Here is a 21673-nt window from a genome sequence, read left to right as displayed (position 1 = left end):
GACTGCACGGAAAAAGGGGGAAATTTGTGAGTTTATGTGCACGTGCTGGTGGTTACTAAATGCTTCCTTGCATATAAAGGATATAAACACACACTCCCACACTTGGAGGCCATCAACTAGTTTCCGATTGCGGCGGGATATTGAACATGACAGGGCAAGCAGGCAGGAATAGCCCTCCTAAAGAAAGGGCAGTACACAATCTCAGCATCATCACAGTCACATAGCGCTGCATACATAACAACCATCTCTTTCATGCATCTCTCTCTCTCTTTGACTCTCTCTCTCATTATCTGTCACACCGTGTTTCTCACACACTTTCTCTCACACACACTTCAACACACAGATGAGATGTACAGTTGTGCAGATCGTGGCTCATTTAGATCTGGGCCGATGCGGCGGGGCTTTTGGTAAAGCAGGCGTCGCGAGGCTGAGTGATGGGAATGTCAGGATTTGCATTTAAATTGGCGCCATTGTGTGTACAGGGAGGGGTGTATTCACAGGATGTGAAAGGGCTCTCCGCCGCCAGACGCGATGCTCCGAGCATGATTACAGCAGATCACTCTCCTCATGTTAATCGAGCTGCTAAATGTCTGGACTATTCCTGTGTATCTGTCAGAGAATGCGCGTGTGCGCTTGTTTAGTTCTAAGATGCAAAGAATAGAGGGAAAAGATAAACAGTAGATACGAGATGTACGCATGTCGGCAAAACTTCAGCACTCATTTATTTATCTGGACTTTGTCACATCCTTGCTATTCCTCCTTCCCTTCATCTTCTGTCAATTACTTTCATCATCCTTCAATTGCCGCCGTGCCTGACCCTCTTCCTCGGCAGGCTCATGAAAGGAGATCAGCTGAAAGGGATTAGATGCTCGCAAGAAGATGTTTGCATCTCATGTGCACACATTACATCTCTGCCGCGTTTATGAGCTTTTCACTGACTGCTCCTGCCAAGCAGATTGCTCATTCTGAATTATGGGCAATAATTGTTTTATGATGCACAAGAGTCTTTGCGGGACAGAGAAGAAAGACGTGAGAAAAGAAAAAAAACACAGCAAAGCTAGAGTGTTTATGTCTCACCACTTTCTAATTCCTCAGCCTGTTTTGATGACATTATCCACTTCCACTGCTGCTCGACTTCATTCAATTAAGAGCACAGTGACATCACTCAGAAGTTTCTTCTATAATTTAGCGGATGCTTCTGACAAACCGCAAATGTGACAGACAGGAAGTTTAATATTAAGAGGAGTATCTTGCTCTCAGTAAAAGTCTCTTGGCGGGATTGAGGAGGGGGGAGGGGTCTGGATCACTTCCATGAGCTGTTCCCCACAGACAGCAATGGATAAGAATGAGACCCCCCCTCCTCCTCTCAATTAAGAGATGAGTGAATGTGAGTATGCATGTGTGTGTGTGTTTATATGTCTGTGTGTGTGTGTGGTGACCCCTGGATGCAGGTGGGTGGGTGCAGCAGAGTTGGTCGCCCAAGGAGAGATGAGCCATTAGAGATTGGCTTAAAGACACCCCTGTAGTCTGGCAGAGTTCAAAAGCAGCTATTAATCACACTGGCATGAGGACACACGCTGTCTCTCTCTCTCTCTCTCTCTCTCTCTCTCTCGCTCTCTCACACACACACACACACACACACACACACACACACACACACACACACACACACACACACACACACACAGAGAGAAGTGCTCATGGACACACACACTTTCTCTCTCTCTCACACACACGCACGCACGCACGCACGCACGCACGCACGCACGCACGCACGCACGCACGCACGCACGCACGCACACACCCACACACACACACACACACACACATACACACACACACACACACACACACACACGCACAGAGGATGGGTTGGGATGGGGGGGGAAAGGGAGTGAGATGCAATCATATCCAGACAGTGGGGGGGGCAGGAGAGAGAGAGAGAGAGAGAGAGAGAGAGAGAGAGAAAGAGGGATGCAGACATGTTCATTATCTGCAAAACCTGAGCAGGTAGGAAGGAAAATGAAATGTCCTTGCCTCCCTCTGTTGTTACAGTCCTGCTTAATAATTCACTGTTTAGGTAAATACAAGGCTAATTGTTTTAGATGTGACACGTTTTTAAATGTTTTTGTATCAAGAAAAATAAGTGCTGACCAATGAATGTCTGGAGAGCAGATCCATCCCAGATGAAGTATGGCAAGGAACTTCTATAATGACATATGTAATTTTATATCACGACACAGTCTGCCCAAATAATTCTCACAGTAGAAACAGGATTCCCAAATCTCAATTGGTGGACGTATGTTGCATTATATACGTATACCCTCGTAGCCCCCAAACTTATGACCAAGCATGTAAAAAAAAGTGTTTCAATTAAAACAGAAAAAAAGAAGTGCACATCATAAAACATGAGTTTTCCACTGTAATTTCACCTTCTGGAGCGACATTTCTTGTGCTGCTTTCAGATGCATTTCACAAGTTTTAAACTCTCTGAAACCTGAGCAATTAGTTGCATGAGCTCTTTGGCAAGAAATATATCAATAATTGCAAGAAATTAGTAGATTTGGAAATGTTTTTTTTTTTAAAAAAAAAAAGCTAAGGAAAAATGTATGGGGAAAAAATATACGTATAATTATCCCAATTATTAAAATTATGCTACAGAATTACTGTAATTTTTTAACATTTGCTCAAAGTTGTGTTTGCCCTGTTAAATTCCTATTTATTGTCATTTTTTGGTCTGTTTTTTTGTTGTTGTTGTTTTTAAATAGTTTTCAGGAATTTTTCTTGTACTTTTAACTTCTTGCTATTTTAGGGCCATTTCGTCTTTAAAAAAAAACCCATATAGTACTTTGCTGGTAACACAGGTGAGATCTTGAAGATGACCCTGAAACACTACCACCTCCATGACCTCACCTCTGATGTACACCGTATGCTTCAGTTATTTAAATGAGTGAATATGAGTAATAAATGCTTCCATAAAGGTGTACTACATATGATTCAGAAATTGTCCCACGCTCTGCAGCATTAACAGCTAACTGCTGTCTTTTAAAGAAGCTTTGGTCATTAAGCCATCTGCTTTTCGGTGTCTGACAAACACATCATATGTTCATTAAATGTGACTAAAAGATATTCTCTCATTTGGTGTTTTGGTGGAGATCCCTTCCAAAAAAGCATATGACTCACATCATTGTCAGACTGATGAAACCATCCACTGATCCCTTGTGACCTGTATGGTAGCCTGCGCATTCATTACGTGTCCCCCACTTATTCATTTAGCTTGTTCCTTTAATTTGTCACCATCTGTACATTAGAGATACATTAACACTAGAGTGAGGCTGGCTCACACATTCCTGCACAAAATAATACATCATCATTCCCAACACATGATGGACTCCGCGGCGGTGACAAAATGAGTGCTTGGCGCTGATGCAGGAAGCCGTTTTAGTACTAAACGTCTTCATTTTTGTCAGAGCATAATTGAGGGCTTGCAATGCAATGATAAGCTGTAATTAAAGCGCTTTAATTCCCAGATTCATTACAGCACTTTGGAGTCGCCGCTCCCTTCTTGGAAGAATACTAATCGCGGTGTGAGTGCACAGGAGAGCCTGGGCACTCTGGGAGGGCTGATTGTCACAAAAAGCGCTTACAGTATGCTGATGTTTTTGTGTCAGCTGATTTGGAGTGCAGGAGAGACGAGGGAGAGAAGAGAGAAAGGAAATATTTGGCTTTTTATTTTCTGCTGCAATTAGCCAGGCAGCAGTCAGTCAAGGGTGGCTGTAAACATGTGTGTTTGTGTTTGGGCATTCACGTTAGCAGCTGCCTGCCTTTGTGTGTGTGTGTGTGTGTGTGTGTGTGTGTGTGTGTGTGTGTGTGTGTGTGTGTGTGTTTCTGAAGGGGTGTATGTGGCTGTTAAGGCTGTGTTGTGACACATGTAAGGCAGCCTACAAATTGCCTGTCACAGCAAGCGCCTCTCACTAGGCGGATGGGGGAGTGACTCATTTTCTGAAGATGTGGATTTTTATTGAGTGTGTGTGTGTGTGTCTGTGTGTGTGTATAAATGTCAGAGCAAAGTCAAAGGTGTGTAAAGGCAGAGGGTCTGATTAGAGATCTACTTTTCTCCACATGCACATCAATCCAGGGGGCCTCTAAACCCAGCCAGCTGTGGATGCATGAATGTGTGTGTACCTGAGTTTAATTAAGAAAAGTCTAAAAGCACAACTCATGGGCTGTTGAAAAAATGCTTGCTTAGATCTGGCTTCTGGCCCAAACATTTTGCCCTCAGACTGAAAAAAACTTAGAAACATCCATCTGCCACAGATCGCCAATTGAACTTCAAAAGTCTCCTTCACTTAACCTGAGGGTGAACATTTTTTTCGGCGTCTCTCTTTGGGCTGCAATGAAATGATTGGAAACTAAGGACAAGAGTCCATTTTGGGATGCTATTGTTGGAGGCTAACATGCTTTTTTTGTCATCTGGAGCCAGGGGTCACAATCCTCTCAACAAAGGTTGCACAAAAAAGCCTTTGAGAGATGACTGACCAATGCTTCTTGTCCTCCCCCACTCTCCCTCCATCCTCCCCCCTTTCTCTCTCTCTCTCTCTCTCGAATCATTCCCGCCTCTTTACCTCTGGCACAAACACTTGTTCGCTATCTATTTGCAGGAGAAATGACAATCAAAGACTTGTTTTTTTCTCGCTTCCCTTCTCAAGCAAGTTGCTCAAGCAGAAGAGACATCTGTTTACTTGCGCACGGCGTAATGCAGTCTTTTTTATAGCGGGAGCAAGACGAGTATTCTTTATTCTCTCTCATCTTTAACGGGATGATCTCCTCTCATGTCATGGCGAAGCCTGCGCTCATGCATATGAACAAGAACTTGCTGTCCAATGTAAAAAGAATAACTTGTACTGTACGAACTTGCACACTTTCAAAAAAACATTATTTCCTGCAAACTCCAGCAGGCTGAATCCTTTAACACGATCCGTCAGGTTTTTAACACCAGGTAGTGATGTGTAAAAACAACTGTTATGCAGAATTATCTGTGTAGTGTCTTTGTTCTGAGGTTAAATAGCACTTCCTGTTCAAAAGCAAACTTCAACTCTGTGTATTTATCCTCACCTGATTCGGGGCACATCGCGAAGAGGTTCCCGGTGGGTGCGACCCCGGTTGGCTCCCTGCAGGGTGCGACGGTTGGCAGTGGAGTAATCGGGCTCCAGTTCATAAGGCTCTTCTTCTTCGGGGCCCAAGCTGCGGCGATCATCCTCCAGGCCATATGGCTCAGGCTGGAAGCGCTCTGGCTGCGAGCGGTTCAGATCCACTGTGCTGCTACCCATAGGCACCTGGGGCTGGGCCACGTGGCCGTAGTCATCCTTGCGAATAGGCAGCGTATAGCTGTTCTCTGGCCGGTAGCTGTTGGGCAGGTAGGGGTAGCGCGGCGGCCGGAAGTTGACGCCGCGTGACAGGCTGCCATAGTTGTCCGTCAAATCAGCATAACCGTCGTGCAGGCCGTAGTGGCGAACATACTGGCTCTCGGGCGTCTCTCCGTAAGAATCGTTGTAGGAGTTGTTGTAGGAGCGGGTCAGGGTGGACGTCGCTTGAGGCGTTATGAAGCGGTCGCCTCCATTCTTCATGTAGCGCCGGTCGATGGAGTCGGTGTAGCTGCCTAGTGGGGATGAGCCCTCGGGCATAGGCATGCCGTCAGGGCCCAGGGGCACCTGACGCACCGTCCGCGTGGTCACCGTCTTCACCATCTTAGTCACCTGTGGAGGAGCAGATACAGCGGTCAGACGGAGCTGCATCACATGACAGAACCTAGAACCACTGTGTCACACAATGAAAGAGGCAGACAGATAAACTGGATAAAAAGGAATCATTTATGATAACTTTAATTCTTGGTGTCCGGATTAAGACATGCGCATCATATCTAACGCAGAGGAAAACTTTACGATTTGTGTTAATTCAATCAAACTTTTGAGTTAGTCTATTTTTTATCCCAGGAGAGTATTGTGGTGCATTATAATGTCATAAAATTCTGTTTTATAAAATGATGGGTTCTTAAAGACTCAAAGTTTTCAGTTGGAAATTTGAACTGAAATGCCAACCGAAGTCAGTTTTCCAACTTGGAATGTCAAAGGAACCTAACCAAACCCAGCCTTAAAATCCAATATGGCAGCTCTTGTATCAACAGTAGTGAATGCTGTAGTAATTCTACGGCACTTTTGTCTTACATGTTTCTCACTAAAACAATCATAGACATAGAAGTCCTGTCCAACCTCTATCTGTCATTGTGTTGCTTTAGTGTTTGTATGCGCAAATACAGCTTAATGCGTTGTCTTAAACCGGGATCGCAAACAAGGGCTATCCTTTCTAGAACTGGTATTGTAAACAATATCTTGATTTGTTGTACTGGTTAACTTGGGTTTGATGTCATTCCCAGCTCAGACTTTCAACTTCCGACGTACATAAATAATGAGGGGAGACGTGTCCCCCGCATCCCCCTCGAAATCTACGCCTACAGCAGTATCCTGGTGTTACCTTTAATTATAAAGTGGAAAAAGTCAGTGAATGCTATAATAATACGGCAAACACAATCAGCTGAATCTGAACCCACAGTGTTGTATACACACAGTAGCTGACTCTCCTTGATTGTGCTGTAACAGAGCCATCTTGAAATGCTACAAGTTCACTGGACCTTGAATCCTGTCTGTCCCTGGGGAGCAGGGGAGCATCACTCTCTGCAGCCGGAGGACTGTGACAACCAGACCTGCATGTATGTCTCTCTCACACTCACTTCATCCAATAGCTAAAAAACTCCACTTCCTGTGCTGTCTCTGAGGCTGTCTGCCTGGAGAATTGCAGACAGCCCCCCTCTCCACCTCCTCTCCTTCCCTGGGCTCTCCGCCCATACAGAAACCAATTTGCTGCCCAGTGAATTCTGCTGTGGCCGATAATTGGCTATTTTGTCCACGGCTATAAATTCATCTTCAAAATTAATGAGGTTGATGAAAATTAATCGTCATCTGCAGGGGTGCAGGTCTGATGCAGTTCGTGTTGCGCCTGACAAGGTGTCGCAGAGAGGGCCGCTCCCACTTGACGAGCGTAGACCGCCCGTCTGAATTTCTCAGGGAAAGGGAGAAAAAAAATACTCAGCTCATTCCCGCGTCTGATGGGTTTAATTTTGGACACCGTTCGTCTTAATTGTAATATGCTTTCTTTATTTTCCCATCAATGCCATAATTTAGATTTTAATCAGGAGTGAGCAAAGGCATGTAATATTATCAAGAAACTACAACAGGGCATTAACCCTCGCAACAGAGGAGCAAAAGCACAAACAACACGTTGGTTGTTCAACACTGCGTCCTCATTAACTCGGCTGAAACAGAATTGAAATCTTAGCTGGCCTTAGTGTGATTACACCCTGACTGTGAGATACATAACGAAGCCTATTTCAGGAACGCCGAGGTTCATATCCGTGTTCAGAGTAATTAGTGAGTAATTTATGTTTGTTTCTGATGCCACTCCGCCTTGGCTTTGCGCTAGTTAAAAATAAAGAGCTCATTTGCTCGAGTCACATTAGCTAAAGCATATGTATGACCTTGGAATAACGAGCTCACTTTCATCCTCGTGATTCTCTGTGGTAAGAACGCAAACAAGGCTGCAGTGGTGTTCATATCATGAGTCCGAATGCTAACTCTGGGCCTCAAGGGGACCACAGGGGCCGGGGGCTGAATGTCAAACCCTGAATACAGCGATAACACCGGCATATTAAATGTCATTTATTAAATAACACTGACTTTAGTTTTTCATACGCTGTATTGATTTTCTGGAGAGATACAAGGGAACCTGGGCCTTCCAGATGGGAATAATGTCAGACTTTTTTTTTTATCTGTAACTGGTCATTTTATTGTTCTTTTATTTATCATCATATTTTATTCTATTCTATTCTATTCTGGCTGTCAGAGCTGAGAGGAGAGCACTGTGAATGCTACAGCATCCCAGCCTTGACATGCCCAGCTCCCTTGTACTAACACAGCTTTTTAGGCGATTTGCAAGGGGCTGCAAAGGGAGCCATCACACAGTTTTCAAAACATTCTTTGATGTACGCTCGAGTTCACAAGGCGTTAAACCGTCGCGCGAGGGGAAGCGAGCGGAGGCAAGGGAGCTGCGTTTCAAAAGGGGCGTCTGAAATATGCTAAAGCCGAGTAAACAGGGGCTAAAAGAGAATTGCTAAAATGGCGGAGAGTGTGAGTATATGTGAGCACATTTAGAAATACTATACGTTTGTAATGTGGAAAGTCATGGTCGTGGCTGAAAAGCATTTGAATAACGACTGCAGGCAGTTAGACACAGGCCTTAACTGTTTACCAAACTGTTAAAGAAATGGGGGGAGAGGCAGCAGGCGTCAAACTGTCCACTTTACAGCTCTGTAAGAGGTTTCACAACCTCTGCAGCACTCATTTTATTGAGAGTTTAAATGGACGTGGTGGCCAGGGGGGAGAGTGGGGGAGGACAGGGTGGTAATTCAGATATTTAAGAAGCCTATGATCGTGATGCCTGTGATTCATTTTCAGACCATCTAAAGAGCACCTGCGAGGATGGCAGAAATAGAAATTGTTAGTTTCTCTGCAACGCTACAACATCTAAGCGGCTAAATGTGGGCCTCTTTAAAATGTTAGAGGAACAAGGGGGGCAGGCGGGGGAGGGGGAGAACACAGCAAACATCACACATGGTTCGGCATCCTTTACTGGTTCTGTCAAAGGTGGGGTGGGAGTCAAGATGGGGATCGGTGTGGGCGTCCGGGTGGCAGGCTTGGACTCCCCTAACAAGTTGTCAGTCACCATCACAGGGTGGTAGGTGCAGCGGGTGATGGTTTTGACCACTTTGGTCACCTGGAGTTGGAGGGACGGGTAGGTAGAGCTCTCAGTAATCTGCATTAGATGTCATTATTCGTAGGTGTACCACCAGCCTGTTGCTTTTGCTCTATACTGCACACTTTTAAGCTCCATATAGCTGCATAAAACCTAAGAGGAGAGAGAGTGTTCTTGCTGCGCCCCAGTAACTATTTTAAAGACTGCTTGCTGAAGTTGATAGAGTCTGTCTGAAATAAAAGCAAGTAATGCACTCTGTGTGGCAAAAGCGTCTGTTCTTTATTCTGTCCTCTTCAACAGTGGCACCTCATTTTTCAGAACAGCTGTACCTGATAAACTAAACTCCTACCTACTCAAGGTTGGCTCCCCAGCGTGTGCGCGCTAGTGAAAGTGCCTTTTATTTGTTTGTGTGGTCTGCCTCCGTTCTCATTAGCTCATATCCAGAGGAAAAGAGGAGGAACGCTGCTTTTATTGGCCCAACGCGGCTCTTCCTACGACATGACTGGTGTTCCATTCAGAGTGTCTGCCAGCAGGAAGAGAGGGCTGGATGGTGGCCAAGGGGAAAGCACGGCATGCTGGGACAGGAGGACGGACGTGGATCTAATTGAGCGCAGACATGCGCCGGGAATCGTACACACATTCAGGGTCCAGGCCAATCCGCTTTGAGTTGAACTGATTGAAAACGTAAATAGAACCAGCAGTTAATCTGCTACTGAAAGGCCGGTCATAGTTGTTTTCTAATTGTACATGAAAAATTGAATTTGTCAGCTGAAATGTACTCTGATCCCCAAAACAAACGCACGCTTGAGTGCAGCCTCTTTGCAGCTGATATTCTCTCATATACGTTAGCTCCATCTTGGTACCAATTTTCTTTCTTTCCCAGTATTCTAACTAGTTATACTGCTGATACTAAATCAGCTAGAAACATGTTTACCACCGAAAAAAAGCTTTTTTTTGCCTGCAAATCAGGAAGATAGGAGAAGCTTGTGCGTTTCATCCTCCAGTAGTCAGATGGGGGATAACCATCAAGGGAAAGGAGTGTGTTAGCATTAGACAGTATGGTAAGACTTTGGTTCAAAAGAAAAAGATAAGCACATAAATAAAACTGTGAGTTGCTGCAAGATGACGATGGAGATAGAAAAGGAGAGGGGGTGAAAAACAACACATGAAAGTGTGTCAGAGAGAGGAGATGCGAAGAGGACAAAAAAGACAGGGGGAAAGTGAGAAAGACAGGAGGAGAGGGTTTCTTTGGGGTAAACTCTTGGCTAGGTCTGGATCCACTTGCCACCACAGTGTTGGCTTCCAAAAGTTCACCCTCAACATTAATCTGCTTTTCTCCTTAAAGTAACTTCCAGAGAGCGTCCATTCTCTCTCGTCCCAGCAGGGTGGTGGCCCCTTTAAAGGAGCGTCCTTCCTCTTCCCTTCCTCAGCAGCAAAGCCCTTGATTAGTGTGATGTTTAACTGCACATGCTTGTGTGTGTTATCCCTAAGAAGGTCTGTGTATGAATTCATAAAATCATGTGAGTGTGAGTGAGTGTGTGTGGCCAATCCCCTTGCAGTAAACAGGCTGGAGGGCAATGGGCCCTCCCTGATGAGGGATTAGACCAGGCTTTTTAATTACAGTTTCACAGTCCCCAGAGTAGGACCTCCACACAGCGCTCTCCACTCCTCTGGAAGCCTACAGCAGCTGCAGTTGACTGTGTCTACGTTTACATCCCGAGTCTCAAGCCAAATGTTGCAATATCAGCTTGTCTTTGAGGGTACGTCTCAAAATGTGGAGGCAAAAGGGAAGAGCTGCAAACCCCCACCTGATTTTTTCAAAAGGAAATCTGGCACGGATTCAGTTGGGAATTCCTCTCCGCGCACAGAGAGAGATGAATTCAAACTTACAAGTGGAATGCAGACTGTCTTCCGAAACACAATGAAAAGGCACACTTGAAATTCTTCAAAAACTCCAACCTGACACCAAGAGGAGGACATTCTGGTTTGAGCAATTGCAGATTACTGATGCTGCTTGAAATGATTTTTCTCAGTATTGGGGTCTTCAAAGTGGTAGCAAATTACTTTAGGGAGCCAATGTACAAAATGTACAAAGAAATGGTAATTCATACCATTAAAAAATAAAAAACCGAGCTATCACAAGGCTACAGCTGGCAACAAAACAAACCTAAATAAGTAAAAAGTCATTGAAATTATAATTCCTAACACGGGGATTTATAGTGTGTCCTCAGGATGTTATTTCAAGATTATAGTTAGCAATTCAAGGCACATTTTATTCCAACATTCTTACATATGGGACGTGTTATTGGTGCTGAGCGGTGGTATTTTGTACCTCCTATAATGTCAATGCGAGACGATGTAAGACAGAATATAAAAGACAGAAATAAGGAGAGATCATGCAAAAAAAGAAAGGAGGAGAATGGGTCTTGTCCCAGAGGGGTCAATGCAACAAGCAGCGAACTGTATTGTAGAGTATAGACTGGAGCATTATTTGGCTTGTGATGAAGCAGACTTTGTTGCATAAGGCTGCTGTAGCCTGTGTGGGCACACATAAAATGGTGGCATGGTGGTTAAAAAAAGCCATACTGGTATAAAAGTCCACTCACCTTCACGTTAGATGAGATATCCTTACAGAAAAACAAAGGAACAAAAGTAGAGGACGAATCAACAAAAGAGCTTTTAAGAAGCACAAAAGTAGGAGAACACCAGGGGAGTTGGCTCATAATAACACAATAATCAAATAAATGAAGCCATGAGAGGGAGATGAAACCACTTTGGGCTGTAGGATTATGGGATTTAGAGTTCTTCAGGGTGGAAGTCTGGGAGAGGAGGTACAGTGCCTTGCTGTTTGGAAGCGGTAATCCATAAGCATAATATGAAGCAATATTGAAATGGATCAAAGGGACTCTGGGGGGTTTTGCAGCTATGAGCTCAATGGGTTCTCTTTGCCACAATAATGCAACTGCTCTGAGGTGTCCTGCTCAGGTGTGATAGTTGGTAACAGGCTGAATATCAGCTCTGTGCAGCAGATTATATAAGAATCATCAGTTTTATCTGTAGGTCACAGCTAACTTTCCGAGTCTTTTTGCTTAGAAGCATTCCAGAGTTGAACATTTTTTAACTGCTTAAAGCATCTAACATCATTACAGTATGGAAAAAGGGAAATCAACACCCCAAAAATTTACAAATGTACGTGTGTTTTCCTGCCATTCTCTGCCTATACGCTGGTTCCACTTTTGCATCTTACCTTGGTTTCTGTGCGCCTTGTGGTGCCGTCATCCGAGGTGACCACCGAGACGTGGGAGGTGGGGGTGCCGGGGTCCTCCTCTATGGTGACCGTCTCCTCCACCACCTCCTGCGGCTCCTGCATCATAGCCAGGGATGTGGCGTTGCTGGGGCTCTGCTCCTGCACACACAGAGGGGTGAGGGGAGAAGTTAGACAATCAGGAGTTAACGGATAGACTTTCATATTCAGTCGTTTGAAAGAGTGGAGAAAACAGCACAACATTGAGGTAATCTTCCATTAGATACACGACAAGATGAAACTTTAATTGGGCCACTGCAGCAACAAATTATATTAGAATCCAGCAGAGAAAAATAGAGCATAAATAAGAACATTGCAAATGAAGGGTATTAAATATAATGCCACCCACAATTTGCTATGCGAAGCTGGAGCATTAACTAGAGGAATGGAAAGTGTGAAACACAGTACATGAATAATAATGTGTGGAAAATAACAGCACTAAAATATACTGAGACAAGGTGATGAATGAAAAGTGTTTACGGTATACAAATAAGCAAATGTGATGTGACACACTGTCGCCTCACTGCAAGAGGGTTCCCGGTCTAAGCCTGCTGGTTAGCTGGGGCCCTTCAGTGTGGAGTTTGCATGTTCTCTCTGTGCTAGTGTGGGTGTTCTCCAGGTATTCTGGCTACCTCCCACAGTCTAAAGAGAGGCAGGTTAATAATTGTGGACTCTGAGTTGCCCATAGGTGTCTATGTGTCAGCCCTGTCTGGCAACATGTCCAGGGTGATGGAAAAAATTGGCAATATTTAGATTATCAATCATTGATTAGTGTTGGAATTTCTAACTTCAATATAACATGAAAAATATTCAATACCAAATACCATTTTCAATACCACAGGGAAAAAGTGACATTGAGGGCATACAATTTAAAATATGTACTAAAAAATAAATATATGAAGGCTTAAACATAACATCGCAGACTTTTATTTTCTTGGTTAGTAGCAGAGATCAAAATTACTTTAGTAAACATTCATTTTAAAAAAGAGTGAGAAAACAAGGCTCGTACTGGTGTATCGATGCTGCAGAAAATGAGTTTTGATACCACTTTGGATAGTCAGAACGTATGTATTGATAAATCAATATTTCTGACAGCTCACATCTGCATATCCAATAACTTCAGTGCAAAGTGAGAACCTCGAAACATATTGTCATCTTTGAGATATGCCTTTATTCTTGAAATCTCTATGGCAAATCTGTGTCACCAAACACACCTCCTTCCTAAACAGAGCCAGTGCCGAGCAAGAGGCAAAGACAAATACAATCAGGATATTTACTGATATCATCTCACAGCCATCACAGGTCCACTTAAACTGAACTGAATCAAAATTGTATCGTGGTAGACTTTGTGATTCCAGAAAATATTGTATAGTTGCTATAAGAATCAATATAACATCATACTGCAATAAAACTAGTAATTTACACACCTAAATACTACTACACATTGTTTATTGATTAACTTTGTCAAATATGCAATGTAAGAGCCACTGAGATGCCCATCATCACAGAACATTGACATTGGACCACTGATTAGATTAATTAACAACAGCTTTGAATTTTTAATGCCAATATTAAAAGTTAAGTTATTAGAATAATATTTGCACATGGTAAATACAGTATGGTATGATTGGGGTTAGTCAACTAAAACTAAAAATGCTTATGGAAAGATTGTGGTTATCACAAAATAAATTATGGTACAAGCCCCTTCACCACCTGAATCTCTGCACCCTTACTTGTCAGTCATCTACATAATAAGGTTCCACAGATTATTGCTTGTAACAGCACTGTAAATATTACATCTGTAAACACACACACACACACTTGACAATGCCTATATACTATACAAGAAAAAAACAATAAAGACATAGCTTTACAAGTTTGTTTCTTGTCCTGGCAATCCATGATTTATTTGGCCCTGATATTATATCCAAACACTGCAATGCAGGGTAGCTTGCAACTCCTCACCTCTTGAGACTTCAAATTGAGTTAAATTTCTTTCAAGGCAAGCAAAAGCCTGGAGCACTGTTTTTGATTCATATTTCATTGGGAGGCCATGGATTTAAAGAAAAAGTGTCCATGGGCTAAGGATGAAAGGGAGCACAGAGTCTCTTGTACCCCACCTGACCCTGTGTGAATGCGTGCGAAATATGTGCTTCCTGCTGCACTTCCTGCTGATGGAAAATGATATGAAGTCAGTGGTCGGAGGTGCAACGCCCTGGCATTGCCCCGTTGCTGTGCATGAGTGTGACAACATTACAACTCTCAAGATGGAGAGGGGAAGGAAGACATTTGAGGCAATCACTGATAACCAAAACAGCACGAAGCCAAGAGAGGGAGAGGAAATCAAAAGTAATGGAGAGGGCGGAGAGGGAAACAGTTGGAGTAGAACGGTGTAGTGGAAACTGGAGTTTTTCCTTAGAGTGGAAAAGGAGGAAGCAGCGGGTTGTGTACTTATAGTGTAGATAGATGTAACTGACCCTAAGGATTTTATTCATGATGCCTGACATGCCATTTGTATTGTGTACACTTCCTGTTCCTTTAACTACGTGGGGGGAATGTAGCTTTATTCATAACTGTGACAAAACACCAACCAATTTATCTTCAAAATGTAGTTTTTTAATTTAAATCTTTGACCCCCATTAATCTTAATACAGACGAAACATCAAAGCTGTGAAAAACAAAAAAAAATCCCCCCAGCGTCCCATCTATTGTCTTAAACTATTTGCAAATTCACCTCACGCAGAAAAACGGTAAAAACAACTGAACCAAGCCGGCTATTTTTATCCGACCAATTACACCAAGCTGGAGGGAGAGACAGAGTGAAGGCCAAGGAGAGAGCAAGAGGAAAAGTTTCACTGTTGTTCTCCTCTGTGTTTGGCTGAAACACTACAAGCGACGCCTCATGGAGTGAAACTGCTTGTTTTCCTCACGTCTTGGAAGGCACTAACAAGTGAACACTTCGTCATTGATTGGCCAACTCCTCTCAGGCTTCAAAGCCTCACACAGTCCTCATTGATCTCCAGTCCTTCCTGCTGATCAGTCAGAAGTTTGCACTTTTTTTCAGGAGGATCTTTTTGTCTGATCCCAAAACCCTCCAGCCTCCATGTCCCTGCTGGGGGAATGTAACTGGGCCCTTGTTACGGGCAATAACCTCCTTCAGCAACACCAAGAAACTGAAAACATTCTCCTTTTACCTGCTCCACTCTGTCCAGTAACTGAGAGTCAATTAGCACCCTGAACTAAGCTGAGTTAGGTCATTACACACGGCGAAAGGTTCCAAAATCCCATTATTAGGGTTAATGACTGGGAAGGCTATCTGCTGCATAGAAAGAGACACATTTATTTACACACAACCATTGCTAAACTGAAATAAGACTTAAAAAAAATGGACCTCAGGCTACACAGCACAGCTATGCTGGGAAAGGTCTGTAATGGTATTCAGAAAAGGTCAGTGCTGATTAGTTGCTTCCAATCAACATCCTCGTTCTGTTCAATTATAAATGTGAATTACCTTCCTTGGCGCTCGGTGCTAAAAACAATGGATAATAAACCTTGTATGAAAAGTGTTTAGAGAGCTAGTTTTAAAATGTACAATGTTTTGACACATGGAAGTGCATTAAAGATTAGTTTAGCAACCAAAATATGGCCTTGTTTAGAAACAGAAGTGCGAGGCTTGCTGAATACAAGGTGTGTCGGAACACATACGGTCTTGCCAGGTCCTTTGTCACTTATTGGTTGCGAGTTGCAATTCGAAAATGAATCCAGAGGCCTCTAAAGATTAAATTTATTTACTATTTATGGCATGTTCCACTACAAAAAAACATGCAGCCCAACCTGTCACGTTACGTGCTGTCATCTTTCTGAAATACATAAAAGCATCTTATCTCTTTGTGAACACTCCATAAAGAAACAACTGAATACTGTTAAAGAAAGACAACAGCCCATTAAAAATTCAATTAAGATAATTATGCCACGTGCATGTGTACCAACTTGCATGCATGGCGTGATTTATCTTTTCTTCTTCTATGCAGAATGAGGCAGACACTGTGTATAGAAACTCTTCCTTACTAAATAAGCACAATCACTGTAAACGTTCCACCTCCTTGGCTCTCTGCTAATTAAATCTGGACAAACGAATTGCATTCTTATGATGTTTCGTTCCTTTGAAGGCTCATCGGTTGAACCCAGAGGAGATACCGTCAAAACAGCAGGACCATCTTACAAGAGTTTAAAACACTGACAGTGGACAGAGTGGAAGGATGGCTCCTTAGAGGCTCGCTGACAAACTGGCTTCTTGATCCAAGCTTAATGCGGTGTCCCTCGTTCACTTTCCTCTCGTCTCTGCGTGCACTAAGTGAGAGAGTGGAGTTGAACTCGACATTAGAGCCCCTAAATAAATGATTAAAAGCCGTCTGGCTGTGGGCTAGCACAGCAGTCTGCCGGTCCCGGGGGAACACCAGGCTGATTCGGAGTCGAGGAGACTCAGGAAAGCATATCCTTTAGTCAAGGGCGGGAGGAGAAGTGCGCAGTAAGTTAATGACTGACCTCAGAGAGATGAATGATAAAGTGGAAGATGAGTACGAGGGAGGGGGAGGAAGTTCCAGCACATGCAAGTCTTTTGGAAATGGTTTTTATTTGCCACTGGAACAGTAGTAAGCTTAACGTCTGTCAGGTGAGCTCATGATCTGACAATTGCTGGCTAAAAATCCCTGATCAGCTCCATCAGCAGAACAAGAGAAAAGCCCCTAAAAAATAAAACCCAAAGATCCCCTGAGCAGAACGTCTCGACACACCTGTTTCCCTGGAACAACTATGTCTGTTTTGTACAGTGTGCCATAAAAAATGTGAAAGTCAGCTAGAGTCAGACCAGGATAAAGAGGATAAAAACACATTAGGAGCACCTGGGAAAGAATACAAAACACAAGCTTTTATAAACCCAGGCAAGCCTATCTGTTAAGGATCAGGTTTAAATACATCTTAGGGTTCCTGAGCCCAAGTAAATAACAAAGCGACAAGAATGTTTGTCTCCTTGCCGAGTCTAAAAAGCCCTGCCAAGAGCTGGACCCCACTTCTGATGAGGAGGAAAGAGCCTGCGAGAGCTTTGCCAGTTAAATCACTTCTGTTCAGCCAGTGGTGGAGGAGAGACGGAGGTCTCAAACAGACAGGGATTTGGCTCTGAAGAAGGCCTGAGGATTTGTACAACCTGAACTTTATTCATCCTGGTGTGGTAGGCTTTGACTAGCAAAGAAGAGGGCTGCTTGGTGGATAATGGAACCTCACCTTTCAGATCAGGGCCTTGACGACAAAGACTATAACACTGCATAACTCTTGAATGTATTGGAGTGTTGTTGTACTATAAAGGGAAAGGAAATGTAAATTCCATAGCTACTTTTACTACTTCCCATTAAACTACATGAAAGCACTGTATATAAGGCCCCGAATGAGAAGAGACTTAAGACTTGTGCTCTTCTTTGTGCGACGTTCAACGCGATCAATGCCTCCAAAAAATAATACCCTTGAAAAGAGCCCTTGAGCAATCTGCGACAGAGTATATTCCATTACAATAGATCATGCGGGGACATACGGCTTCTTAAGAGAGACTAATCTCAACCATAATGGATTGCTGTGCCACGAAAAGAAAAGAAGGAGGAGGAGGAGGAATACAAAGGCAAGAGATGAAGTGATACAGCGGTGTCAATTAGCGGCGGCTCGCTATCTGCCATCAATCCACACCCATTCATCATCTGCGTTCAATAAGCTGCTCAGTGTTGTCTGAGGATGGGGAGAGGAATTGTGGAAAAGGAGAGCGCACACGCAGATAAGGGCTTTCCTTCCCCAGGGACAGAATCATCAGAAAACTTCAGTTGGAGTTAAAAGAATGACTCATCCCTGCAATAGGTGTCCAAGGTGTACAGTATAAATAGTACTCACATTTTATTGATGTTGTAGTGATAGTATTAGGGATAAAAATAGCAATGTGGATGAAATAAACAGTATAAGGACTACTCATTAAGAACTAGAAATGTCTCAAATGTCTCAAATTATTGAATATAATCTTTAGTTTAGGTGTTTGCTGATCTAAGTTAGGTAACTTTTCAAATTTTAGAATAGATTTTAATTTAGCAAAGTTCATAATATGACACTTGAGTGGGACAGCATATTTTGTTAAATTTCGTTTTCATTTGATTTCATCTACTTGCACCATTAAAAACAGTAACAGAAAACAAGTCAAAAAGAATACAGAAAAACATGTGCCGGAGAGGTCAGAAACCCAAATGGGCTTTTAGAAATACCTCGGGTAAGGTAATATAATACATTACAATACTTTGATGAACTACAATAAGCAACGAAAATATTAAGACAAATTATGTGTGTGTGTGTGTGTATGATAAAAAGTAAAAATGTTTTATGTCTTTGTCTGTATAATCACTCTCTAATAAAGACAAATGCTCCAAAAATAGACAAATAAGAGTTAACGGTACTTGTATATTCCCAAACTAAGGTATAAAAAACATTCTCGTTAAGGCATCTGTGCTGAAACTTTGGTATTTTACAGACAAAATTTTCAAATAATTCCGTTCGTATAAGTTCGTATATGCAACACATATTCTGTTTCAATACAAAAAATGTTTTCTGGGTTTTTTTTTTTTAAGTGCATTAACTCACAGAATATGAATGTTTTTATACAAACACCATTTTCATTTACCAAAGGAGCCAAAGTTCTCAAGTGAGTAATACTGTAAAACAGTGTATTTAAGCTCCCAGCACCTACTGCATCTGTCACTTGATGGGCCTGCTGCCACCACTGAGGCTGTGAAGTATTTTTCGGACCCATCCAAAGCCTCACCTCCTTCCCAGTATCCACCTGTAAGTTTGGAGTCTCAGTTCCCCTCAGTAAGTTATCGTTGTCAATCCCCATTCCCTGCTATGCTTAGGTCCTTAATGGGGAGTGATGAGATCAGAGAATAGACAAAGTTTCCATAACAATCCATCTAATCTGAGCTAGCTGACTGGAATAAAACACAGGCTAAAGGTGTTTTCATGTTAGATGTGATTGATTCACACCCTGCCCAAGTACAATTGTCTAGCTTTCACATTGGTAATGTTGTTCCATACATGAGCACACTTGAATCATCATCTACGAGATGTTTTTGTTGTGCTACAGTGTATGAAAGAGTGCCGCAGATAGACACTGCTGCCCTGGCGACCGTCATCAGCAGGGACCAGCGCAGCAGTGAGGCGAAGCTCAGCTCCTGGCCAGAGGAGGAGCTGCTCCTGTTGGGCACTGAGCTCTTTGTCCCCCCCCTGAAGCTCCGACTGCAGGTTGAAGGCAGCAAAGTCAGACCTGGGTCTGTGCTGCTGTCTGATAAAGAGTCATCAGTACTGAATTCTCAATGTTTCATAACCTGCCACAAACGACTTGTAGTTGGGTTAAACAGCAGTTCACTTCCGTGTTTTGCTACTGTTGGTGTTAATGTGACTGGGGGAAGCATCGAAATGTATTTTACCACAAAAGTAAAGGACCACCTTAAGACCTATACCCTAAATTTAGATTATTTCAATAGCTTTACCTTTTTGTCAGACAGATCTTTACAACACAAAACTGGCGCTGTTACAGTGTGCTCTCCTCAGAGCCACCGGAGTCCTTTAATGAAAAGTTAATGTACTCCATAGAGCAAAGTGAGTCTCTGGTCTTCCGCTGCTGGTTAGTTTGAGTTACTGTATGACTTTTGGAATCAAACTGTATTAGTTTTCTTATCTGACTATCCAAACTGGGAGCACTAATAGCACAATTCTCAATGAAGGCTCAGTCACGAAGGACTGTCATTGGTGTCCTCCCTACCGCAGTGCTATATATTCATTTTGGTCTGTACCAAAAATGTACTGAGCTCAGTACCCTGTAAACCTACAGTAACAATAAGGACCAGTTTTTAGGTTGCACATATCAGCACTTGCAAGCAAAATATTTTTCATTGAGCTTAAACTTTTAAAATTTGTGGAGGGTCAAAAGAGACATTGAGAAAGCCAATCAACTGCAATAAATAATTCCCATGAACAGCACCACATGTTTACGGTTATTAGAGGTGCACATGAGGACAACTCTCCCTCTCATCCCTACACAACCTCAGTGAGCAGAATTTAGATGTGCATGTCTCCGTCTGAACACAGTGGGAGGGCGCCTGCGGTTACTTTCAGGTTGAGACAACAGAACCTGTCAGATCGCCACCTGGTCATGCATACCGGAGCGATCAGAGTCACCTTCCTTCCTGATGCACACACACATTCACGACAGGCTCAGTCTCAGCCTGACCCCTGTGCAGTGACTAACAGGATTTCGCTCCGGAGACATGCCAGCAATCATTACATGGCTCTTACACAATTAATCCTCCAGCAAAGATCGCCTGGCTAACCTTGGGTTGTCCAATTTCCCATCAGCCCCTTCTGTTTCTGCCACCTGCCCTCTCGGCAGCTCTCCACGCTGAACAATCACATGATGAAGTTCAAAAGAGAATGAGAGAGAAAGAGGGATCGTGTGAGAGCGTAGTGCACCGGGGTGACCCGTAAAAAAAAAAAAAAACGACAGTGAACCGTGGTCGTGTGATCCAAACATCCAGCCAAAACAAGGTTTGTTTGTGGGATGAAGCAGAGGGGAAGTCAAGTAGAGGAAGGGGAACTGAAGAGGCTGACAATGCATGGCACAGGCCCAAAGCAGCACGCTCTCCCAGGGTGAAAAAGGAGAATGAGGGGCATTCAGTCACATCCAAGGCCAGCCAGGCAGGCTCCGTCTCAGTTACAGCCAAGGCAGATGTCCCAATGACCCGACGTCCAGCTGACCTGGTGCTGGGGTGTGTGGTGGTGAACTCCGTCTATTTAGGCTTTTTCATGCGTGCTTCAGCTTTAAAAAACCTTCTAGTAAACTGGGTAAAGCACACACAAACAAGCACACACATATAACTGTAGGGGAGAGGGCCAAAGTCCTGACGATGCAGCTGGGAATGATGGGACCTTAATCTCTCCTTCTCTGGCAACTGATCCTGGGCCAAATCTGGGCTTCTCTCCCCCTCTCATCTCTTTCACGCTTGGCCTCCTGGTTTCAGACGCCTCCATCATTTCCCACCCCATTCCTGCTTTTTCTGCCACTTCCCTGAAACCTCCGCCTATTTTCCCCCCGTGCCACCCCTCTGTCGACGCGCCCTTTTGTTCTTTTGCACCAGTGCCTCGACAAAACTCGGGTTAGTCCGACCACTTGACAGACTCGGACTCTAAAGGAAGGAGGCCACATCCGAGCCTCACAACTAACCGCCAGGCCAAAGGAAAAACCTGCAGCTATGGATTGATTGCTTCCCGACGGGGCATCGCGACCACATTTTCCCACTGCGAACCGTCTTGCTAGCAACAGATGGAAACCGAGCTCAACCCAAAGCAACATTCGACACCATCCTAATCTCTGGAATGGCTGATATTCCCATTCAAATTGGCCGGGAGATGTTTTGAAACCTTGGG

The 21673-nt window shown here is 43.6% G+C and overlaps 1 protein-coding gene across 8 annotated transcripts in view; it reads right to left on the bottom strand.

The window, feature by feature from the left end:
* The window catches only part of arvcfb (ARVCF delta catenin family member b), a 253471-nt gene that overhangs the window by 79035 nt on the left and 152763 nt on the right, over positions 1-21673 (bottom strand). For 4 of the 8 annotated variants that reach the window (XM_088077113.1, XM_088077119.1, XM_088077120.1 and 1 more), the window contains 4 exons: positions 12113-12271; positions 11472-11492; positions 8743-8886; positions 5116-5756 (listed from right to left, as the gene is read on the bottom strand). In XM_088077113.1, the coding sequence (XP_087933239.1) occupies positions 5116-5756; positions 8743-8886; positions 11472-11492; positions 12113-12271 (965 nt within the window). The remainder of the gene's footprint in view (positions 1-5115; positions 5757-8742; positions 8887-11471; positions 11493-12112; positions 12272-21673) is intronic. The other 4 variants (XM_088077114.1, XM_088077118.1, XM_088077115.1 and 1 more) reach the window with 2 other exon arrangements.

Source organism: Plectropomus leopardus, chromosome 4, assembly GCF_026936395.1.
Source record: "Plectropomus leopardus strain MGB_pleo_1.0 chromosome 4, ASM2693639v1, whole genome shotgun sequence".
Taxonomy (NCBI): Eukaryota; Metazoa; Chordata; class Actinopteri; order Perciformes; family Serranidae; genus Plectropomus; species Plectropomus leopardus.
Note: the sequence above shows the minus strand (reverse complement) of the source record. Positions and strands in the feature narration are given on the sequence as shown.